The 25,000-nt window shown below is 41.5% G+C and overlaps 2 protein-coding genes across 6 annotated transcripts in view; one reads left to right on the plus strand and one right to left on the minus strand.

Annotated features, from left to right (window-relative positions):
• The first annotated feature begins 2,697 nt into the window (after positions 1 to 2,697).
• alpk2 (alpha-kinase 2) lies at positions 2,698 to 16,333 on the plus strand. Of its 2 annotated transcripts, XM_060891434.1 has the most exons (12): positions 2,698 to 2,760; positions 4,278 to 5,420; positions 6,170 to 6,549; positions 9,892 to 11,137; positions 11,395 to 11,542; positions 11,683 to 11,813; positions 11,907 to 11,945; positions 12,305 to 12,603; positions 13,277 to 13,365; positions 13,541 to 13,758; positions 14,315 to 14,363; positions 14,544 to 16,333. In XM_060891434.1, exons 2-12 carry the CDS (start codon positions 4,544 to 4,546, stop codon positions 14,740 to 14,742), a joined length of 3,675 nt encoding a protein of 1,224 aa, XP_060747417.1. In that variant the 5' UTR covers positions 2,698 to 2,760; positions 4,278 to 4,543; the 3' UTR covers positions 14,743 to 16,333. The 2 variants fall into 2 exon arrangements, with proteins under 2 accessions (XP_060747417.1, XP_060747418.1); XM_060891435.1 differs by lacking the exons at positions 2,698 to 2,760; positions 4,278 to 5,420; positions 6,170 to 6,549 and adding an exon at positions 9,384 to 9,697.
• Positions 16,334 to 21,824: 5,491 nt separating this feature from the next.
• Positions 21,825 to 25,000, minus strand: part of nedd4l (NEDD4 like E3 ubiquitin protein ligase) — a 51,427-nt gene continuing 48,251 nt past the window's right edge. For all 4 annotated transcript variants that reach the window (XM_060891741.1, XM_060891740.1, XM_060891738.1 and 1 more), the window contains 3 exons: positions 24,967 to 25,000; positions 23,857 to 23,929; positions 21,825 to 23,678 (listed from right to left, as the gene is read on the minus strand). The exon at positions 24,967 to 25,000 is cut by the window's right edge and continues 63 nt beyond it. In XM_060891741.1, coding sequence (XP_060747724.1) covers positions 23,576 to 23,678; positions 23,857 to 23,929; positions 24,967 to 25,000 — 210 coding nt within the window. In that variant the 3' untranslated portion in view covers positions 21,825 to 23,575. The remainder of the gene's footprint in view (positions 23,679 to 23,856; positions 23,930 to 24,966) is intronic.

Below are 25,000 nucleotides of genomic sequence, written 5' to 3' on the forward strand. Positions count from 1 at the left end.
AGTATTAGTATTAAACATATTTACATCCCAGTGATACAGAATTCTGGATTGTGATTGGTCAGAAAGTAACATCCTCCTAATACCTTATGGTTTCTATAGTAACAGCTCAGTTGGTTGGTACTTAGCAAATAAATTTCACATGCACTCACAGAAAAACTTGTGTTTGCGTGCGTGTGTGAGTGTGTGTGTGTGTGTGTGTGTAAACTGTTACAGCCACTGAGAGATTGACACAGGGACAGAAAGACAGACACTGCAAAGCTGAAAAGCAGGTTTTCAGCTAACAATCCTGCGTCAGTGTGGAAAGGCCTACAAGACATCACACATTACAAGAGACTGTCCCACCTAAAGACTGTAACAGAACAGATGCTGGATGCCCTACAGTTTGCCTACCGAGCAAACAGATCAGTGGACGATGCAGTCAACATTGGGCTGCACCACATTCTGCAACACCTGGACTGTCCAGAGACATATGGGTTAGGGCTAGGGTTAGGGTTAGGTTTAGGTTTAGGTTTAGGTTTAGGGTTAGGATTAGGGTTAGGGTTAGGTTTAGGGTTAGGATTAGGGTTAGATTTAGGTTTAGGGTTAGGGTTAGGGTTAGGGTTAGGTTTAGGGTTAGGGTTAGGGTTAGGATTAGGGTTAGGATTAGGGTTAGGATTAGGGTTAGGATTAGGGTTAGGGTTAGGTTTAGGGTTAGGGTTAGGATTAGGATTAGGTTTAGGTTTAGGGTTAGGATTAGGGTTAGGATTAGGGTTAGGATTAGGATTAGGGTTAGGTTTCGATTCTGCCCGGATTCTCTTTGTCGATTTCAGTTAGGCTTTTAATACGATAATTCCGGAAATTCTCCCCTCCAAACTCCTAAGGCTCACTATACCCCCTTCCATCTGTCAGTGGATCACCAGCTTCCTGACAGACAGGAAACAACAGGTGAGACTGGGAGGTTTCACCTCCAGCATTCGGACAATCAGCACTGGCGCTCCTCAGGGATGTGTCCTCTCCCCACTGCTATTCTCCCTCTACACTAATGACTGCACTTCAAGTGACCAAACTGTTAAACTCCTGAAATGTACAGATGATACTACGCTCATCGGTCTCATCCGAGATGGTGACGAGTCTGCATACCGGCAGGAGGTGGAGCGGCTGGTGCTGTGGTGCAGTCTGAACAGTCTAGAGCTAAACACCCTCAAAACTGTGGAGACCTTCAAGTTTCTGTGCACTACCATTTCCTAAGACCTGAAATGGGAGTCCAAAATAAACTCCATCATTAAAAAGGCCCAGCAGAGGATGTACTTTCTACGTCAACTAAGTAAGTTTGGTCTGCCGCAGGAGCTGTTGATGCTGTTCTACACTGCAGTCATTGAATCTGTCCTGTTCACATCCATCACCATCTGGTTTGGTGCAGAAACAAAGCAGTGCCCCCCTGCCCACCCCCCAGGACTTGTACCATACAAGAACCAGAACCCGGGACAGACAGACAGACAGACAGACAGACAGACAGACAGGTATACAGATATATAAACAGACAGATATACATAAACACAGCCAGACAGCCAGAGATTAAAATCTAAATCCATATCCGTATTTCTATAAAGCTGCTTTGTGACACAAATCTTTCCCTAAATCCACTGAACTGAACTGAAGATATAGCTGAAGAGATGAAGAGAAAGTCAGAGCTATAAAGTTTATACACATTAAGGATGAAACTGAAGTATGTCGTAAACACGTGTTCTACTAACTGTCTGGTCACTGGGGTTGAAATTCATTCATTCATTCGTTCATCTTCTACCGCATATCCGAACTACCTTGGGTTACGGGGAGCCTGTGCCTATCTCAGGCGTCATCGGGCATCAAGACAGGATACACCCTGGACGGAGTGCCAACCCATCGCAGGGCACACACACACTCTCATTCACTCACACACACACTCTCATTCACTCACACAATCACACACTAAAGACAATTTTCCAGAGATGCCAATCAACCTACCATGCATGTCTTTGGACCGGGGGAGGAAACCGGAGTACCCGGAGGAAACCCCCGAGGCACGGGAAGAACATGCAAACTCCACACACACAAGGTGGTGAAATTGTGTTGAAATTAAACCACTATTTTCTTTCTATTATTATATACAGTTATAGAAAATATCAAGTGCAGAATAAAGTAACTGTTGTGAATTATTTTCAATCATTTCCCTAAAACACAACAATTAATTCTTAATTAAGACCAACACCATTTTTTGCGTTTATTTACATTAAATGTCATTAGTTCTTGTTTTAACTTACATTCTAGCAGCTAAACGAGTCGCTCCATCACCAGCACGTCTTTATTCTATCTCTTGCATAAACTATACTGTTACTATAGAAACGATAAGATTGAAGTTAATACATTAATACAAAAATGTGATTTGTCCTGCGTTATTGTCCGAGCTGCTGCTAATCATCACTACAAACATGACCAATCATAATCCAGAGTTTTGTGTGTTTCCTGAGACTTGACATCTCATCACAGGGAACGCAAAACAAGTCTTGTGTATGAAGCCTATGGATGTTTCCCAATCCTGAGGGTGAAAGTGGGGCAAATATAGCTGAGGGGTGTTAAGTGCCCTGGCTCGGCACATGTCCACACTATCAAGTAACTCATTTTGTACTTACGGGGGCAAAAACAGATAAAAATAAGCCCCAAACCCCCAACATCCACTGGCTTTAGATGAACATACTGTGAGTCTCTGTGCTCAGTTTAATCACTGATTCGGATGTGAAAAAGGTATGTAATAGCTGTGTGTGTGTGTGTGTGTATGTGCGCGTGTGTGTGTATGTGTGTGTGTATGTGTGTGTGTGTGTGTGTGTGTGAGATGTGTCTAAATAAATATCTATTTGGACTTAGTAAGAAATGATTAACCTGATATATAAAAAGTGTGTTGTTTATTGTAGAGACTGTAATTAGTAAATGAACAGGTCATGATGTTTATACACCAGGTGTGTGTTGAGTTTATACACCACGTGTGTGTTGAGTTTATACACAAGGTGTGTGTTGAGTTTATACACAAGGTGTGTGTTGAGTTTATACACCAGGTGTGTGTTGAGTTTATTCCAGGGTCTTTCTATCAGTGTTAGGAATCTCTATATATTTGCAAACAAAAGTCACTCTTACTACTCAGTGCTTGACCAAATCACATGCAGTTCTATGTTGTGTTTGTGTGTCTGTTTATGTTGTGTTTGTGTGTCTGTTTATGTTGTGTTTGTGTGTCTGTTTATGTTGTGTTTGTGTGTCTGTTTATGTTGTGTTTGTGTGTCTATGTTGTGTTACATCTCGTTCTCTCTACAGTTGGAGCTCCAGATGAACAATTCTTCAGACAGATGTATAGATTATGATTACATCCTTACATGAACAATAGACAACAGTATTAAAGCCTGTCAGTGCAGATGGGTAACACACACACACACACACTCACGCACACACACACACTCACGCACACACACACACTCACGCACACACACGCACACACACACACACGCACGCACGCACACACACGCACACAACCACACACAAACACACACACACGCACACACACACACACAAACACACACACACACACTCACGCACACACACGCACACAAACACACACACACCCGCACACACAAACACACACTCACGCACACACAAACACGCACACACACACACACACACACACATATAGTAATATACAATCTATATAATTATTTATGATCATTAAAATGTTCTAAAATTAAGAATGAATCAGTTGAGATCTGAGATTTATGACTTTTTGGTGAACTTTGTAGTTGTTGCAAATGATATTTTTAGTCGTCCTTAAACTTGACTATTTAGTGCCAGTTATAGCTACGATGCAGGTTATGATGTTCAACTGGTGCAACTTGATCTGTAACAGTAACAGCTGTGTTTTACCTTAATATAATCTAATCTGGAGTTTCTCTTATTATTCCTCTGTCCTTCATTAACCACCTCACTGTTCGCTCCGTTCTCTTCAGAAAGATAAGAATAGAATCATTCGGGGATTTAAAACAAACTTTACAAGTGGATAAATTGCTATAAAATCTAAGGAGATGACCTCAGACAATAACTGCATTTCATTGGCTCTGACCATGTACCTTGCACAATGACAATAAAGTTGAATCTAATCTAATCTAATCTAATCTAAATCACTGCAAAATCTTGAATTATTTTGTTTATTACAGTATATATCTAATCTGGTGTTGTGTTTTTGTTTTTTTTGCATTTTCACCTCTTTCCGTTCATCTTAGGAGATGAATACACAAAGAGCATTTACGAGGAAATGACACCGGATCAGATCGACTCTCTTACTGACTCATTTGTGCAGAAACTAAAACTGGAAATGTGTAGATAAGCTTTGTATCCAGATTCCTGCTCAGGATCTTTCAGCAGATAGGAACAAGTGGCTGGAGTCGGAGTCAGGATCACCGGTGGTCCTATTTTGAGCCAGAAGATTGTGAGAAAGGAAGATATCAATACAAGCTCCCTGTCTGCCTCTGATCTGGTATTTAAGAGCATGTCAAAAGGAACAGATGGTAATGGATGCTTGGTGGAACTGCCTGAGAATGTGACATCTCAGGATATTAAAGCTGATGGAAATAAATCTAATACCGTCCCAAAAAGTCATCGGAATGCAAATGTGAATCCAAATGACCGCATGACATCAAAGAATAAAGAGACTGAAGTACCTGAGAACAGGCAGTGCCAAAAGGGTGGAAGTAAAGAACCTACAAATACACCATCTCAGGATGAGTCACCGTGGCTGGACCCCAACACTGAGACCGCCACAATAGATGACATACCAAACACCGAATTCCATCCCGCCTGGATTAGCGGAACCGTTTATAACGCTGACACACACAGAAATTACTTCATGGATGAAGCAATCCATCATGTTGACCCTCGAATACAGGGTACAGCTGGAGAGACTGTGGAAAGCTTTTATCATCCTGGATCTGATATAAACGAGTTTGTAATGGAGACGTTTCTCAATTCTGTCTCAGAAATCGGTGGAATTGTAGGAGACACTGTTCAAAGCACTGACTCAGAAAACGGTGGAATTTTAGGTGACGCTCCACAGCGTCTAACACACCAACCCTTCTCGCTCTATTCAGCAGAGAGCAGTAAGATTAACAGCCTGAAGGCCAATGACAATTACACAATCTCAGATATTTTGTCTGACTCGGTTGATCATTTGGAGAATGACGTGACTCAGATGTCCAAGTCTCTTACTGTAAATACAAAGACAGACACTGAATCAGCATCTTGTATTTTTGAAGACCAGGTTCCAGACACGACAGGGGACCGAACGACTGAAAATAACTCTGATGTACGCCTGCTAATCTCCAGCTTCCCTCAGACGCCGATCATAATCCCATCTAAGACTGAGGAAGGTGAGACACACTGGATCACCTTCACACACCTTCTTCTGTCCAGAATGGAATTGTTTGTGAAATAATTGTGTTTAAATTAGCTTTTGTTAATATTACAGACAAATATGTGATGTAATGATGATCTAATTTATAAAATATATGTTTGGACCAGGGGGCACGGTGTCTTAGTGGTTAGCACGTTCGCCTCACACCTCCAGGGTTGGGGGTTCGATTCCCGCCTCCACCTTGTGTGTGTGGAGTTTGCATGTTCTCCCCGTGCCTCGGGGGTTTCCTCCGGGTACTCCGGTTTCCTCCCCCGGTCCAAAGACATGCATGGTAGGTTGATTGGCATCTCTGGAAAATTGTCCGTAGTGTGTGAGTGTGTGAGTGAATGAGAGTGTGTGTGTGCCCTGTGATGGGTTGGCACTCCGTCCAGGGTGTATCCTGCCTTGATGCCCGATGACGCCTGAGATAGGCACAGGCTCCCCGTGACCCGAGGTAGTTCAGATAAGCGGTAGAAAATGAACGAATGAATGAATAAATTTGGACCTTTCTTTTTTTTTTACAAGGAAACCTGACCTGAACAGCCCAAAACTTATTATTAACACGATGTACGAGCTGTGTGCTAACTCACTAGCATATTTCTCGGTTGCCTTGTGTGTACTGTTATGTACAGAGGTTGTGGATTTTTATTTAAAATATTAAATACAATTATGGAAATTCTACAGATATATTTTATAGCTTTAGTCAAGCACTTCATTTTCTTCCAGATATTGACACAGATCACTCAGCGATGACGCAGAGGACGTACAGAAGTGACACGTCTAATGAGTCGTGGGTCGATGCTTCAGACGAGTGGGGATTTCTTCCAGCTTCCCGTCTCACCCCGACATCTTCAGACAACACCAGAACCTCAAAAACAGGAGCTGGTTCATTGGAACTACCTACGAATGAGAGCTGGTCATCTTCTGACAGCTGGGCTAGTGCTTTATCAGACCTGATCCACAGAGAAGATGTAGATATGAACAGGACGCAGGATTTAGCAGTAAACATGGACGGAGAGACGCAGTCAGGGTTAGAGGAAGAGGAAGACGAGCGTTGGAACGATACTGAAGGAAGACTGGAAAACGAGTGTGTCTATGGATCTGAGGTGAGCTTGTTTCACTCGTGTCATAGAGCTCAGGTTTGTATCACCAGGTTTTCTGTTTAGTCCTAAAGCCTCTGTTGTGTGTGTGTGAGAAAAATCACAACTGAACGTCACTCTGTTGTGTGTGTGAGAAAATCCACAACTGAACGTCACTCTGTTGTGTGTGTGAGAAAATCCACAACTGAACGTCACTCTGTTGTGTGTGTGTGAGAAAAATCACAACTGAACGTCACTGTTGTGTGTGTGAGAAAAATCACAACTGAACGTCACTGTTGTGTGTGTGAGAAAAATCACAACTGAACGTCACTGTTGTGTGTGTGAGAAAAATCACAACTGAACGTTACTCTGTTGTGTGTGTGTGAGAAAAATCACAACTGAACGTTACTCTGTTGTGTGTGTGAGAAAATCCACAACTGAACGTCACTCTGTTGTGTGTGTGAGAAAAACCACAACTGAACGTCACTCTGTTGTGTGTGTGAGAAAAATCACAACTGAACGTCACTCTGTTGTGTGTGTGAGAAAAATCACAACTGAACGTCACTGTTGTGTGTGTGAGAAAAATCACAACTGAACGTCACTGTTGTGTGTGTGAGAAAAATCACAACTGAACGGCACTGTTGTGTGTGTGAGAAAAATCACAACTGAACGTCACTCTGTTGTGTGTGTGAGAAAAATCACAACTGAACGTCACTGTTGTGTGTGTGAGAAAAATCACAACTGAACGTCACTCTGTTGTGTGTGTGTGAGAAAAACCACAACTGAACGTCACTCTGTTGTGTGTGTGAGAAAAACCACAACTGAACGTCACTCTGTTGTGTGTGTGAGAAAAATCACAACTGAACGTCACTCTGTTGTGTGTGTGTGAGAAAAATCACAACTGAACGTCACTGTTGTGTGTGTGAGAAAAATCACAACTGAATGTCACTGTTGTGTGTGTGAGAAAAATCACAACTGAACGTCACTGTTGTGTGTGTGAGAAAAATCACAACTGAACGTCACTCTGTTGTGTGTGTGAGAAAAATCACAACTGAACGTCACTCTGTTGTGTGTGTGAGAAAAATCACAACTGAACGTCACTCTGTTGTGTGTGAGAAAAATCACAACTGAACGTCACTCTGTTGTGTGTGTGAGAAAAATCACAACTGAACGTCACTCTGTTGTGTGTGTGTGAGAAAAATCACAACTGAACGTCACTCTGTTGTGTGTGTGAGAAAAATCACAACTGAACGTCACTCTGTTGTGTGTGTGAGAAAAATCACAACTGAACGTCACTCTGTTGTGTGTGTGTGAGAAAAACCACAACTGAACGTCACTCTGTTGTGTGTGTGAGAAAAACCACAACTGAACGTCACTCTGTTGTGTGTGTGAGAAAATCCACAACTGAACGTCACTCTGTTGTGTGTGTGTGAGAAAAATCACAACTGAACGTCACTCTGTTGTGTGTGTGTGAGAAAAATCACAACTGAACGTCACTCTGTTGTGTGTGTGTGAGAAAAACCACAACTGAACGTCACTCTGTTGTGTGTGTGAGAAAATCCACAACTGAACGTCACTCTGTTGTGTGTGTGAGAAAAATCACAACTGAACGTCACTCTGTTGTGTGTGTGTGAGAAAAACCACAACTGAACGTCACTCTGTTGTGTGTGTGTGAGAAAAACCACAACTGAACGTCACTCTGTTGTGTGTGTGAGAAAAATCACAACTGAACGTCACTGTTGTGTGTGTGAGAAAAATCACAACTGAACGTCACTCTGTTGTGTGTGTGAGAAAAACCACAACTGAACGTCACTCTGTTGTGTGTGTGAGAAAAATCACAACTGAACGTCACTGTTGTGTGTGTGAGAAAAATCACAACTGAACGTCACTCTGTTGTGTGTGTGAGAAAAACCACAACTGAACGTCACTCTGTTGTGTGTGTGAGAAAAATCACAACTGAATGTCACTCTGTTGTGTGTGTGAGAAAAAATCACAACTGAACGTCACTCTGTTGTGTGTGTGTGAGAAAAACCACAACTGAACGTCACTCTGTTGTGTGTGTGTGAGAAAAACCACAACTGAACGTCACTCTGTTGTGTGCGTGAGAAAAACCACAACTGAACGTCACTCTGTTGTGTGTGTGAGAAAAACCACAACTGAACGTCACTCTGTTGTGTGTGTGAGAAAAATCACAACTGAACGTCACTCTGTTGTGTGTGTGAGAAAAAATCACAACTGAACGTCACTCTGTTGTGTGTGTGTGTGAGAAAAACCACAACTGAACGTCACTCTGTTGTGTGTGTGAGAAAAATCACAACTGAACGTCACTCTGTTGTGTGTGTGTGTGAGAAAAACCACAACTGAACGTCACTCTGTTGTGTGTGTGAGAAAAATCACAACTGAACGTCACTCTGTTGTGTGTGTGAGAAAAACCACAACTGAACGTCACTCTGTTGTGTGTGTGAGAAAAATCACAACTGAACGTCACTCTGTTGTGTGTGTGAGAAAAATCACAACTGAACGTCACTCTGTTGTGTGTGTGAGAAAAATCACAACTGAACGTCACTCTGTTGATGTAAACTGTTATGTAAATGAAAGAAAAGCTCCTCAGATGAACAGTTGCTCTGTTGTCCTTTACAACCTCGTCCTTTTATTAATAAAAATAATGGAATGGTGCTATAAGAGCAACATACACACACAAACACACACACACACACACACACACACACTCTCTCACTCCGCTGCAATCAGGACACACAAAACACACTGTAGTGACAGCGACTGCTGAGACACCGAGTGGAGCTGAGAGGGTTAAAAACAGTTAAACACAAACGGGGTCTAATTACAGAGAGCACTAGATAAGTACACACACACACACACACACACACACACACACACAGTAAAGAGAAAGGAGCAGAGATGTCTGAGAGAGAAGTCAGAGGTGTGTCAGAGGAAACTGAGAGATAGAAGCACAGCTGAAAATTGAAACATGACCCCAAGGAAAAGTCAGGAGTGAATCAGAGCGCTGCCATTGGCTCGGGCCGGAATGCTGCATTGCTACTCAGGTCCCCATAATAGTAATGATCCTCACCACGGTCGTCTGTACGAGCCTCGCTGGAGTGAAGGGAAATGCAGGAAGGACAGAAAGGAGAGGGATCGTGTGAAGTTAAGTGAGGTAGGAAGTCATTTCCAAGCCAGTCATTTGTAGAGAATTAAAGTGAGCGCTTTAAACTGAGCTTGACGGAGAGACAGGATCGGCTGCAAAGTTCTACAGACTTCTGTCTATTTCTATCTCTTCATGTTCTTTTTAATTTACGACTGACCTTTTAGGGTTTCTGTGACCTTTTACAGAACATTCTTTTCCTACAGCAGAGCAATGAACTCTGGGAAGTAACCGAAGACGCAGCCTTCGAGGAGGAAGGTGAAAGAAATCATGGTGGCTTGAGCTTCTCACGTTACCCCTTCACGCCTGAGTCGGAGGTTCAGCTCCTCAACAGCTATGAAGCAGAGCACCTGACGCTCAGGCGAGGAGTGAACCGGAGCGACGTGACACACCTCAAAGACAACGGCTCTTGTACGTTTCCTAGCAAAGGAGAGGTGGATTTTATTATGCCACTTACATCCATCACTATAGGAACATCATACCTCCACTTGAAAGAGGATCCAGATGTATCAAGGACATCCTTAAGGGAAGAAGTTAGACCAGATCTGACATTGAGCACCGGCGGAAAGTCCACCGTCGAGCCGTCGGACAGCCAGTTCTGTGACATCACAAAACAAACTGGTGATCAGGATTCATCTTCATCGTCTCGTGAAGATCAAAGGTACAAAACAGAGGCCGGTGACGTCAGCTCAGAACTTCAGAGCCTGATCTTACACACCGGGGAGCGGTTAATGATCTGTGAGGAAAAGCACGTAGCATATGTGTCTTTTGACGTGGATGACATTCTGAGCTTTAAGAAGCACCCTGAGGATCGTGGGGGTATAAAACAAGTAAGAGGTGAAGCGTGCGAAAGAGACAACAAGATGCCTCATAAAACTCAGAAAAAGTCTTCTGAGAACAAAACACGCTCCAATAAACACAAGGACAAAACGAACAACAACCAAACGAGCAAGAAAAGAGAGAACGTGAGACCAGAAGCTCACGACGAAGAGTCCGTAGGCGCAGAGGAAAGCGCAGTGACCACGTTCGAGACTATCGTAATAACAGAAGCGGTCACATCCAGACCTCAGGGGAAGAAGAAAAAGAAGCACGAAGCAGCAAAGGTTGAAAACGAGCCACTGGTCGAGGTGGAAAATGGAACAAAGCCAAAAAACACGAAGTCTAAAAACGAGACAGCAACAACGCAACCGAGCAAAGTGAGAGAAAAGCTCGCAAACTACGAAGGAAAGGAGGAGAAGGATAAAGCAACTGAGGGAAAAACTAAAGCGAGTACAGAGACCTCCAGCGTGGTCTTGCCCGGTGCGCCGGACGATGACATCATCAAACGCAGACGTATATCTGGGGACAAACCTGCAGCCGTATCGATTAGGACGAGGCCGCAGCTTCCTGCAATCTTCCAGCAAAAGGAAAAGGAAGATGTGGTGACGCAGACGATTCAGACACCCAAAGAAGGTACCGGGAATATTACTGTCAGTTATTTGTAGAATTTATATGAATTCTTTCAGTGTTTTTTAGCTTTGTGTGTCAGGGTTAAAGAAGTAACTGTGCAGTAACTATGCAGTCGACAAACTGTGTGTCTGAAGCGTCTGAGTCAGAAGTCTGGACTTTATCAAGCTCCATCATCACCTACCACTGTGTCTGACATTGTGTGTGTGTGTGTGTGTGTGTGTGTGTGTGTGTGTGTGTGTGTGTGTGTGTGTGTGGTGTAGTCCCACGTGTCTTATCTGACATTGAAGCAGCTCCGGTGGTCGATGATCCTCAGAGCATTTCTTTGTGGTGTCGCTTCAGTCACATCATGGCAGATTCCTCCATCATGTGGGTGAAAGAAGGAGCGACGCTACGTGAGGAAAAGAAGAAGTAAGAAGAATGAGATGTTACTATAGAAACGATAAATTCATCAACACATTCCAATCACAAATCAGGCTCTATAGTGTGCATCATTAAGATCCTGGATGTATTTCACAGCTGGTTCTTTCCCTGTGTCTCTGTCACGTCAGGGTAGGAGACGATGCTCGCGTCTCTCTGTCGCTGCTGAAACCCTGCAGTAAAGATCTGGGGTTTTATCGTTGTTCTCTGGTCACTGCTCTCGGTTCAGTGTCCACCTCAGACTTTCACCTCACATCAGAAGGTGAGAGATGTTTCAGCTCAAGTTAAATGTTTACTACAATCTAATACTACATGTCAGTTCTGTATGTTGCTGATGTTGCTCTTCTCTCGTCAGTGCTGATGGAGCTCGTCATCCCGAACCATGAAGCGTCAGGTGAGAAGTCTTTTCACCTTCACCTTCCTGTCCTCGAGATCCTACAAACAGAGAGGAAACACAGAGAACCACGTCGTTGTTTATTCCCTGTAGACATGGAGATGAGTTTCAAAAATGGATGCATCAGTGAAACACTGAAATAAACAACTTATAATATTTAGCTTAAAGAGTAAAAATAAAACTGTTTTTCACTTTCTGTGACATTCCTGTAGCTGTAAATGTATTTTAATAGTTTAAAGTCTCTTATTAATTTTGTGATTTTTATTTAAATAAAAGCTTTTTAGTGAATCAGGACATTAGAGAATAGCCATAAACGATCACACGGGTGTGTTAACGTGTGCCGTCATTCTGTCTCTCAGATGAGCGCAAAGCAATAGACGGCGAGGAAGAGGACGTGTCCTGCGCTTCTCTCCTCTTTAAGGATGACATTCTGACTGATCAGTATTTTGGAGAGCAGCAGCACACGAGCATTGTGACTGAGAAGGATCATTTTGGTGAGGGAATGCACCGGAGAGCGTTCAGAACAATGGTGCGCACCGGCATGACACCTCTGTTCGGCCCCGGACACTCCTGCGTGCTCAAAGTACACAGCGCCATCGGCTACGGCACCCAGAACAGCAACGAGGTGGTCCAGAGGAACTACAGCCTGGCTGTGGAGGTGAGAGCTGGACCAAGGAACAAACATCAGAGATGCTGAAACATTACTGAAGTATTGTTTTGTTTTTTAATGGGCAAAATCTCAATCAAGGCCTTTTTGGTTAATCAGTGTTTTCGGGGGGGGTCACGGTGGCTTAGTGGTTAGTACGTTCGCCTCACACCTCCAGGGTTGGGGGTTCGATTCCCACCTCCGCCTTGTGTGTGTGGAGTTTGCATGTTCTCCCCGTGCCTCGGGGGTTTCCTCCGGGTACTCTGGTTTCCTCCCCCGGTCCAAAGACATGCATGGTAGGTTGATTGGCATCTCTGGAAAATTGTCCATAGTGTGTGAATGAATGAGTGTGTGTGTGTGTGTGTGCCCTGTGATGGGTTGGCACTCCGTCCAGGGTGTATCCTGCCTTGATGCCCGATGACGCCTGAGATAGGCACAGGCTCCCCGTGACCCGAGGTAGTTCAGATGAGTGAGTGAGTGAATGAATGAGTGAGTGTGTGTGTGAGTGTTTTCAGGATGAAGCAGTGAGTTTAATATGGTTTCCTTTTCTGATGTTATACAACTGCACTTTCTCAAAGAGAGAGAACCTGAACACTTTCCTCTGTAATGATGTTAATAAAATTTTTTAACTTTAGAATAAGACCCAGCAGCAATGGACTAATGTCCTGCTTGTAATTTTCCTCAGGAGTGTTATGTACAGAACACAGCCAGAGAATACATCAAGGCCTACACTGACGTGGCCAAATCTGCAGAGACCTTCGGAGAAGTTCCTGAGTGAGTAAAACAGCGAGCTAGTAATCTGATATAAAATCACCTTATTAGTAAATTATTTGTAAGTCATTTCTAGGTAATCTGTTACTTAAATGTATAAAATAACAAAGCCTTGATTCTCATGACAATACGCTCTGTTCAGGGTGCGAGAGGTTTAATGTTGACTTCTGTGTTTTAGAATCATCCCCATTGTTCTGGTGCACCGGCCGTCCAACGCCGTCCCGTACGCTACGCTGGAGGAGGAGCTGATTGGAGATTTTGTAAAGTACTCTGTTAAAGATGGGAAAGAGATCAACCTGACGAGGAGAGACTCGGAGGCGGGACAGAAATGCTGTGCGTTCCAGCACTGGGTTTACATGCACACTGAGGGAAACCTGCTGGTTACTGATATGCAGGGTGAGAATGCTTCGAGATTTATTTCTGAATAGTTTAAGATCACTTATAGGAAAGGGAGGTGCAAACAGCTCCAACGGCAACTGATCACTTCTACAGCCGTATGGAGTCATTGTAGTTTTAGATCAGCTACAGTTCTCTTCAGTATCACTTACTGAACACTTACAGATCACTTATAGATCACTTATTGTTCCCTTACTGATCACTTATTGATCACTTATTGTTCCCTTACATGATCACTTATTGTTCCCTTACTGATCACTTATTGTTCCCTTACTGATCACTTACTGATCACTTATAGATCACTTACTGATCACTTACATATGACTTATTGATCACTTACTGATCACTTATAGATCACTTACTGATCACTTATAGATCCTTTACTGATTACTTACAGATCACTTACTGATCACGTATAGATCACTTATTGATCACTTACTGATCACTTAAAGATGAGCCCAGAGTTCACTTATAGATTACTTATAGATCCTTTACAGATCACTTATAGATCCTTTACTGATCACTTACGGATTGTCTTTATGATGTTAATGTTCAGGTGTAGGTATGAAGCTGACAGATGTTGGAATCGCCACCTGCAAAAAAGGGTAAGTTCTCAGTATCTGCTGTTTGATTTTAGATTTATTATGTTTTAATAATTTGAACCATACCATATACACAAAAGATTCATACTTAAGACAGGCCTTAAAAAAATGAATAAAATAAAACAAGCCATTTGGTGTCTGACTCTCGTTACTGAACGTCTCTGTGTTTATGTCTGTGTGCAGTTATAAGGGCTTTAAAGGAAACTGCTCCACGTCGTTCATCGACCAGTTTAAAGCTCTTCATCAGTGTAACCGCTTCTGTGAGCTGCTCGGCCTCACGTCCCTGCAGCCCAAAGCCAAACGGACCGCCCCCCCCAACCCCAAAACACAACCCGCCGCCAGGAAAAAGCCTTTTGGCCCCACTGTCAAGGGCAAATCCTGATTGGACGCTGGCCCTTGACACAGGATTCTGTGCATAAATCAGAGTGAATCTGGGTCTCACTTTCAAAGACAATACGACGTGATCATTTTCTTTAGTTCTTGTTAACGAACAAGTCATGTGCTGTGTTTCATATGGAGATAATATGCTGCTGCATCAGATGCTAATCAATTGCTGCATCAGATGCTAATCAATTGCTGCGCTGCCATATGCAGATGATATACAGTTGTGCCATACATTAATCAGTTGCTCTTCTGTCATATGCAGATGATATACAGATGTGTTATATACAGATGATATTTACAGATGATATACAGATGTGTCATATGCAGATGTGTCATATGCAGATGATATGCAGATGATATACAGATGTGTCATATGCAGATGATATGCAGATGATATACAGATGATATACAGATGATATACAGATGTGTCATATGCAGATGATATGCAGATGATATACAGATGTGTCATATGCAGATGATATGCAGATGATATACAGATGATATACAGATGATATACAGATGTGTCATATGCAGATGATATGCAGATGATATACAGATGTGTTATATACAGATGTGTCATATGCAGATGATATACAGATGATATACAGATGTGTCATATGCAGATGATATGCAGATGATATACAGATGTGTTATATACAGATGTGTCATATGCAGATGATATGCAGATGTGTCATATGCAGATGATATGCAGATGATATACAGATGATATTTACAGATGATATACAGATGTGTTATATGCAGATGATATACAGATGTGTTATATGCAGATGATATACAGATGATATACAGATGATATACAGATGTGTTATATGCAGATGCTACTCTATCATATGATGATGATCTACTGCTGAATCATATACAGATGCCGTAGTAGCGTGTAATATACTGAAGTACTGCTGCGTAACATTAGTTGTTTACTCTATATGTTGTATGCCGATGATATACAGCTGTTTCATGTAATGTTGATTAGCAGCTATTTCAGTGTTTGTTGTTCATATGCGTTACGAAAAATGATGACTTTTGCAGTCAGTGTGTGAGCCATAAAGCCAACAAGCTGCATATTATTATTATTATTTTTGTTTGAATTGTTCCTTTGATCACATTTAGGACGTTTCAGTGATGTGAAGTTGAATGAAGTAACATGAACACTTCATGTAGCTGAATCACATTAGTCCTGATCTGAACGTTGTTCTGTGGCTGATATTTATATTTATTTTGTTATAAATAGTTTACATTCACTTTTTAAAGGTGTAAATATTTTTTGTATCGACGTTTCATTGAACAACAAAGTACCTTTTGTACAGTTTCTTTGTGTGAGTGCGCTAGTTTGAGGAAAGTGTCATGGCGGTGAAGTGAACGCTGATCAAACATCTCCTGCTGAGTGATAAAGCCAGCTGTCCTCCTGCCTCAGGAAGAACGTGAACCTGTGGCCAGGTTTCCAGAGAGCCTGATGTTCTGAAACCTTATACACACGCTGGCCACGTTCAGCAGCTCCTCCTGATTTATGTGCCATCAGCCTTAAGAATTTTGGACAAATCTGTTCAAGGTGAAAATGTTTTTGTGTTGAATTGAACTGTATTCTTTTAATAAACCTCATACATTAAAACGTTCTTGTTTGTAAGTGTTTTATTCGGTCTCATTAGAGCTCAGGACATTCATCTATACAAAGGAAGAACAACATCACCACAGAGCGGAAATGTTTTAGCTATCGAACAAACATTAAATATCTTCTTGCACTTTCTCATGTCACCTAAAGGTGGTGCAAAAGGCGATCACATGACATTTCAGGAACATTTTTAACACGAAGCCTGATTAAACAGTTGGCTTGATATCACTTAAGAGTAAACATATTTAAGGATAAACCAAAAAAAAACCCACAAATACAAATAATTTGCGACCTGATTGTCCAAGAAGTATTTTTTATGCAAAGCCGAGCCTGAGCACAGGAATGTCGGCGACTCGAATCGAGTTCCTGCTCTGTTTTCTGTAGCTCCAGTTACAGGTTCACAGATACACCAAGTTGTGATGTGAAGAAGGCCATAAGGTCACAATGTCTGTCATATTTTATAATTGTCATATGAAAAACATATTTATGTAAAAACGTGTGCAATATTTATTCAGACCTTAAATAAATAATCAGTAGCAATTTTTAAAAATTATTAATTGTTAATAACGTAGTAATTATGGGAGAAATCTAACAGAAGAATTTCAGAACTTCAAATCTGCACTAAGATTAAAACTTGGCCACATTTACAACTTCACAAATTTCAGAAATTTCACACTTACATCTTCTGGATTAAAAAGTCTTAGATGTTGTACATTTCCACACTACAAGTGGAAGTTGTTACTATAGAAACATATCAGAATGAGTGAGTTAATATAAACCTGCACAAGAGAGAATGAATCAACAGCTGACAACCAATCAGAGTCCAGACCTCTGCAGCTCTGTGGCTATATTTAATCCCTCGGCTCAGTTATATGATACATCAAAATGTTCCACATACACTATTATAGCATTGTGTATGCATTTGACCTATAATTGGACAGGTATTACATTATGGTCACATGCTGTATACACACAGTGAACTATTTTTATCTGTCTATTAGAGAGATAACACTGATGTCAACACGGCTTACTGATGTGCTCATGAGAGTAAAGGTTAGATGACACACATTCACATACATGGTACACTGATGAATCTCACAGCCACAGTCGATTCCTGTCCTGCTGATGAGGTGTGTTTGCACATGTGTGTGTGGACTGATGGTCACGCCGTAGTTATTTAGTGTGATAATGGCGTTTGATTGGACATGACACAAACACCATTGTCACACTCCATAACTGCGGAGAGAGAGAGAGAGAGAGAGGAAACACAAACACACACACAAGGCCTGGAGAGAGAGAGAGAGAGAGAGAGGAAACACAAACACACATAAGGCCTGGAGAAAGAGAAAGAGAGAGAGAGAGCATTACAATACAGCATTTCAATAAGCATCATGATGCCATGGTGCTGTAATTCTGCTCTCTGATTGGTTCTCAGGTGTTCCCATTATATTGATACATTATGGTTTCTATAGTAACGGCTCATCATAGGAACGTGTACAGAAGATGCTCCATTGATGATAAACACGTATGGAATGAGTCTCTAGTGTCAGAGGTCAAGTTGTTGGTAAATTTCTGTTACACCTGAGAACTTGATGTTAGAGGAAAAGAATGAAGCTCATGGTGGGAGCAGTAACTAAGGGATATGGTAGCCTAGCGGTTAAGGTGTTGGGCTACCAATCGGAAGGTTGTGAGTTTGATTCCTATGTCCACCAGGTTCCCACTGCTGGGCCCCTGAGCAAGGCCCTTAACCCTCAATTGCTCAGTTGTATAAAAATGAGATAAAATGTAAGTCGCTCTGGATAAGGGGCGTCTACTAAATGCTGTAAATGTCTCTGTCTCGTTACTCATTATTTTACTCTAACAGCTGGTTTATCTTACAGGACTGACTGGGATTCTGAGCTTCATGTCTTTCTCCCTTTTAAATTAAAGATCTACATTAACAAATTCTTAGTAAATTAAACTTGCACACTAATTTTGAAATATTTGAAATTTTATAAAAATAAAATCAATGAAATATAAACTGAACATTGTAATACAAACGGATAAAAGACCTATAAAGTCATGACAAGTTTCTCTCTTATAGGTAAATGTTCACTAAATATCACTAAAATATTCATAAATGAATAAAATATCGATGATCAAATTGACGATTTCAACCCACCTGTAGATCCGAGTCTAAAGATGACCGTCATCGAGCTCTCACTTCTCCACAGCGTGCGTGTGATCATTAACTAACAGAAGTAACGCTGCCATATTGTAAGAAAACCCCCAAAATAAAAGGCTGTAAGTCTGAGTACCATTTACAAATTCCAGCACACTTTACTATTGTGTCTACAGCAGCGACTGTCCGAGCGCTCGGAGGAAACAGAAGCACTTCATTTTGATGGTATGAGCTAAGTTCAAGTCGCTCTGCTCCCTTCTGCTCCTCTTTATGTGGCCTCTGAGGCTTTTAGTCAAACAGTAAATGGAAGTAGGAGATAAGCTCTGAGCTCTATTGATCAGCTCACAACGTGGAGCGCAGGTCACTCACCTGAAAACCCCAACCGCCAAGAGATAGAGATAGAGAGAGAGAGACAGAGAGAGAGAGAGACAGAGAGAGAGAGAGAGAGAAAGAGAGAGAGAGAGAGAGAGACAGACAGACAGACAGACAGACAGACAGAGAGAGAGAGAGAGAGAGAGAGAGAGAGAGAGAGAGAGACAGACAGAGATAGATAGATAGATAGATAGAGAGAGAGAGAGAGAGAGAGAGAGAGACAGACAGAGATAGAGAGACAGAGAGAGAGAGAGAGAGAGAGAGAGAGAGAGAGAGAGACAGAGAGAGAGAGAGAGAGAGAGAGAGAGAGAGAGAGAGAGAGAGAGAGAGAGAGAGAGAGAGAGACAACACCTTTTGATATCACTCAGTCACTAACTACACATTACTTAAGTCTACAACAACATTCAGTACTAACATCCAAGCTAATGCCAACTGACTAGCATTCAGTACTTACACACAAACCCAGCCAAATATACTGACATGCACTACTAACAATTGACTTATACCGGACATCTATTGAAATGCTAACACCTGTTACTAGCATAAATACTGATCTAAAAAATACTAACTAATAAAATAATAACCAGCTCTGAGATTTTATTGTTCACTGGAGATATACACCACAAACTCTAACTTCCGAATAACCTCAAGAAATACACTAACCTCCATTACTAGCATACTAACCAGCCCTATACTATACCCCAATCTACTATACTATAGCCTTAACCAGTCAACTACTAACTTACAAATGATTACTACGAACATGCTAACCAGCTATACCATACCAACAACTTACTCAATACTAAAACCAAGCTTAACTAATATCACCTACTAGCATAATTAACATATGAACACCTACTACTAACATGTCAAGCTGAACCAGTAACATAGACTAACTTATTAAAATACACTACTAAAACATGAACTAGTGTAGCATATTTTACTATCGCAGTAAGTAGCAATAAAACTATTACTAGCAGCATAAAGTTCACTACTATTAGCTACTAAAAAGTGTACAACTAAAATACTTAGCAGACGTAACATATTAACGACTACGCAACTAACCTATAACATGCTAATAACCTTTAATAACACAAGCAAACACGACTAACTTCTCCTACTGACTTGCTAACCAGCCTCAACATGCTAATGTCCACTGCTGATGTACTAACTAGCATTTTAACTATCACTAGCATAAAACATCTGAACAAAGTGCTTGATTTATTTCATTTGGAGGTGATAGAGAAGCTGTATAAATGAGCAGGTTTTGTTAGTTGTGTAATGAATAAATTATTTCTTTATTCTGTCTATTAGCAGAAGAGATGACATCAGTCCTAGATGGAGCTTTATTACGTGTTCAGGATTAGCCACATAAGCGCTACGCTACAAGCTAATGTCAGAGAGCTGCATCTGTTAAAGGAAAGTAATTACAGCTTCACCAACAAAACTTCCACACTGGAGCTGATTATTTCATTAACACACTTATACTCAACAATACAAGTAGAACTTTTGTCCCTTTATAGGTACATTTTTAATGCAAGTAATCATTTAGAACTAAAACGAGCAGATAAAGAAGCAGGCAGTAGATAACCGCAGGACTGCTGACTGCTGCTAAAGTCTGAGGTTTTTTCCTGGATTGAAATTCAGGGTAGAAAATTACAAATGAAATGAATTTTGCAGCATAATTTCTCAGAAGTGTGACCTGTGCACCATGACCGCGACGCCGCTTCACCTGGGCCTTGTTTTTCCCCGAATCGTTCCTGATGTTTGGCGCTGGTAATGTTTGAGCGTCTGATAAAATGTCCCCAGCAGCTTTTATTTACTCGTCCTTGAAACTGATAACTCTCTGAGTGTCTGTGTGAACGAACCGAGTTCCCTTCACCTCACACACACACGCACACACACATATATACACGTATATATTCATATACAATGCATAATCTCTCAGATGTTTATAAGCCTTGAGACCTTTAAAAAGAAAAATAGTTCAACTGTGTGATCATTTACATAAACACACACTTACCTTAAACTCATTTAAAAATAAATCTCCATAAGTTCAAATCTGACATGGCGTTATCATACACCCACAACACTGACATGACCTTTGACCTATCGGGGCTGATCTGTCGACCGTGGGGTAAGAGCAGGACTCACCCCGACACGACTAGTCACCAGCCCGAAACTACACGAACACCATCAGTTAGTTATAAAGTGAACGTTGTCAAACAGTTCAGCAGAAATCTGAGGCCTTGAGCTGTTTGATATTAAACTCTACACAAAGCCTTAATAAACTTTCCTCTAGAACATGTGCATGTTTCAGATGAATCCCTAAACACATTAATAAACCTACAGAATCTACAGTTTCTGAATAAAAAACAGTATTTGTTGCACTGTAACTATATAATCGTCAAACATTCAGTTAATAAATAAATCAGAATTCTTTTTTGTTTGAAATCTCATCTGAAATTTCCATAGAATTATTGAAAAAAAAAAAACTCAACAGGAAGTTTAACAGGTAGTTGCATCATCTGAACGTCCTGACGGTCATGAGAAGAAGGAAAGGCTGGTGTGTGTGTGTGTGTTCTGCGTGAAGCGTTTGATGTGATCACTGTCATCCGAGTCTCCGATACGGTATCGATTAGTGAAAAGGAATTACACCACTGCGTCAAAGGTCTGTGTGCCAAATGAGATGGAAACCTTCACACACACCTGACTGGAATCTGAGCCAGTGAAGTTTCCTGTGAAGGAAATGTTTAGTTCTGTAACATTTATGGAAGGAGTCTCCAGTGTCAGCGCTTTAACTGGAGCAGCATCGGCCGTTACGGCGATGATCATCTGCATGGTGATGTGTGTGTGTGTGTGTGTGTGTGTGTGTGTGAGTTATACAGTAAATAAAAAAAAAAATCCAGACAGAAACATAAAAGCTTCATTCCTCAGTTTAATTTGAACCAAGTCATACGATTCGCAAGGGTGAACATTCCCCATCGATACAAAAACAACAGGCTCTACAAAAGAGAGAGAGAGAGAAAGAGAAAAAGAAAGAAAGAAAAAGAACAATAACATCAGAGAAAATCAGAAATCGTCCGAGCCACATGCTGAGTGGCAGAAAACACAGAAACCGAGTAAGAGAAATAAAAGGCTCAGATAAAGAGATTCAGAGAAACTGATTCAGAGAAACTGATTCAGAATCACACCGAACGGATCCTGATCCATATAATTAGGACTCCGAGGGGTAAAAATGACCCCGGATCAGGCGAGTGTCAGACAGAAAGCAGACGAGAGTATTGCACCGTGTCGTTTGAGTGCTCGAAAGAGAAAAGGTATCATAGATATTATAGCAAAGTCACATTCAAGTTAATATTAATAAAAGAGAAAAACAAAAACAAAAAAACGTCACCCACGATGCTCGCGAGTGACCGATAAAGTGCCCTTACAGCTTTTAGTGATGTTAGAATGGACATAAATAATAAAAGGGGGACAGAAATAAAAGGAAAAGTGACTGAAAAAGGAGTTTAAGTACTAAAAACCTGCAGCAGTCAGAACATTCACATCTTCTTCATTCATGCTGTTAATACTTACAGAAGCTTTAATACATACAGTGACTCAGTTAAACATCTGAATGGTTTTTTCTTCCTTAATCCTCAAAAAAAAAACAACAAAAAGACAAACAGCATAATAATTGTAATAATATTAATAATACACTTGTGAAGTAAAGCGTCGTTTACACGGCGTCTGGGTTTTTTTCCCGCGGCAGTTCCAGAGGCGCAGGAACACAGCGTTAATTACTACGTAATCATAACCATAACACGACATACACGCATGTTCATGCCAGTTTTCTCAGCACTAAAACACACTGATCAGGGAGTCAGCCGTAATCCCGTTACAGCTCGGCCGGCTCTCCGTGCGCTACTCGTTTATTCCTTTATTTGTGGGATTTGGGGTTTGTTTTTTTTTTTGAAACCTAAAATTGTAAACCACATACATTATCGATACAAACGCCGACGTGATAATATCATCCGGTTAATAACTGATAAAAATCTAAAAATCATGTTTACTATTCTGTGTTTCAAAAAAAAAATAAAGAAAGATTTTAAAAAAATTCCCCAGTGAAGAAGAAGAGCAGAGCAAAAGAGGCATGAGGAGGAAAAGGAGAAGGAAGAAGAGGAGCGGCTCTTCATCGTCTAAGGTAATCTGGTGTTTATAAGACCTGATATGGGTTCACCGAATACTGCACTGTCACTACCCATAATCCTTTGTGGTAGGTGTGGAGGGGGGGGAAGCGAGAGAGAGAGAGAGAGAGAGAGAGAGAGAGAGAGAGAGAGAGAGAGAGAGAGAGAGTAAAGATAGAATAGAGAGAGGGAAGAAATGTGGAGGGATAAAGGAGAAAGGAGAGAGAGCAAAAATAAAAGCACCTCAAAGACAAAGAGCAAGGAAGTGAGGGATTAAGGTGGAGAGAGAGAGAGAGAGAGAGAGAGAGAGTTAGTTAAAGGATTGTGCAGCGTAAAATTTCAGTTTAGTCTGTACACACACACACACACACACACACACCTGATAAAAGGCTCCAGGCCTCAGATTTGACTGTGTTTTTTCGTGTGTGTTGATCAGATAGGTTGAATCTTTGCACACACACATAATCTGATTTCTTTGCATCGTGTGTGTGTGTTTGTGTATCTAGTCGACTCCCTCGAAGCCCTGCGCGTTCTCCACAGCCAACAGAAGCTTCTCCCTCAAATCCTCAAACGACTCGTACGCCGGCAGATCCAACCGGTTAAAACTGCAAACGACAATTTTTATCAATCACAAAAATATTGTATTAAACGTAACAGATAAATAAATCAAATCGTTATTACTCGTTAACTGACGACGTTATAATCAGAAAACACATCTTATAATTATTACAGCAGCGTCATGGTACATTCCAACCTATAGGTATAAGGTATAGTGGACTGTACCATGTGTGTGCACGGGGGAGTTTGTCTGGAGTCCCCCACTGCTCGATGGTAAACAACTGTGGCCCATTTGAACCTGCAAAAAGCATAAAATACACACACACACACACACACACACACACACACACGGTAATAAACATTTTGAAATATTTTATCCAGCATTTTAAATTCATTTAAATTTCTTCCCAATTAAATGAAAAGATGAATAAACATTTGTCATGGTCTTTTCCCTGCTCTTCAGGTAAGACGCTGATGATATAAAGTCAATATTTGTCCATCATGATCCTATTTCTGTGTTTGATCTGATGTTTTTTGGGGTTTTGGACTGTACCATTAGTTTAACAGGGTTAATATGATAAACAGTGGACTTTCAGAGTCATTGTGTTCTGAGGACGTCAGATCATTCATTCATCTTCTACCGCTTATCCGAACTACCTCGGGTCACGGGGAGCCTGTGCCTATCTCAGGCGTCATCAGGCATCAAGGCAGGATACACCCTGGACGGAGTGCCAACCCATCACAGGGCACACACACACACACACTCATTCACTCATGCAATCACACACTACAGACAATTTTCCAGAGATGCCAATCAACCTACCATACACGTCTTTGGACCGGGGGAGGAAACCGGAGTACCCGGAGGAAACCCCCGAGGCACGGGGAGAACATGCAAACTCCACACACACAAGGTGGAGGTGGGAATCGAACCCCCAACCCTGGAGGTGTGAGGCGAACGTGCTAACCACTAAGCCACTGTGCCCCCCCGTGTCAGATCATAAATCTTAAATAAATGATGTATGGTTTAAGGATTTGAGGCATCTTAAGGTATCTCGCGTGAACGACGAGTAAAGGACGACACTGCAGTATATTTTATTAGAACGTTATATTTCTCTCTCCCCCCCACCCCCCGAGGGACTACACATGTGGTACAGTCCAAGAAGGTGAAGCATTCAAAGCTCGAAGGAATACAGATCACCTCCGACATTTTTATTCTATATGTATATTTTTATACTTGTTTACAGTAGCAGGGTTTGATACGTGTGTGTGTGTGAGAGAGTGTGTGTGTGTGTGTTTGTGTGAGTGTATGTGTGTGTGTGTGTGAGATCTCACCATAGAGCTCAGCAAAGCCATTCATAGGAACTCT

Source organism: Tachysurus vachellii, chromosome 17 (genome assembly GCF_030014155.1).
Source record: "Tachysurus vachellii isolate PV-2020 chromosome 17, HZAU_Pvac_v1, whole genome shotgun sequence".
Classification (NCBI taxonomy): Eukaryota; Metazoa; Chordata; class Actinopteri; order Siluriformes; family Bagridae; genus Tachysurus; species Tachysurus vachellii.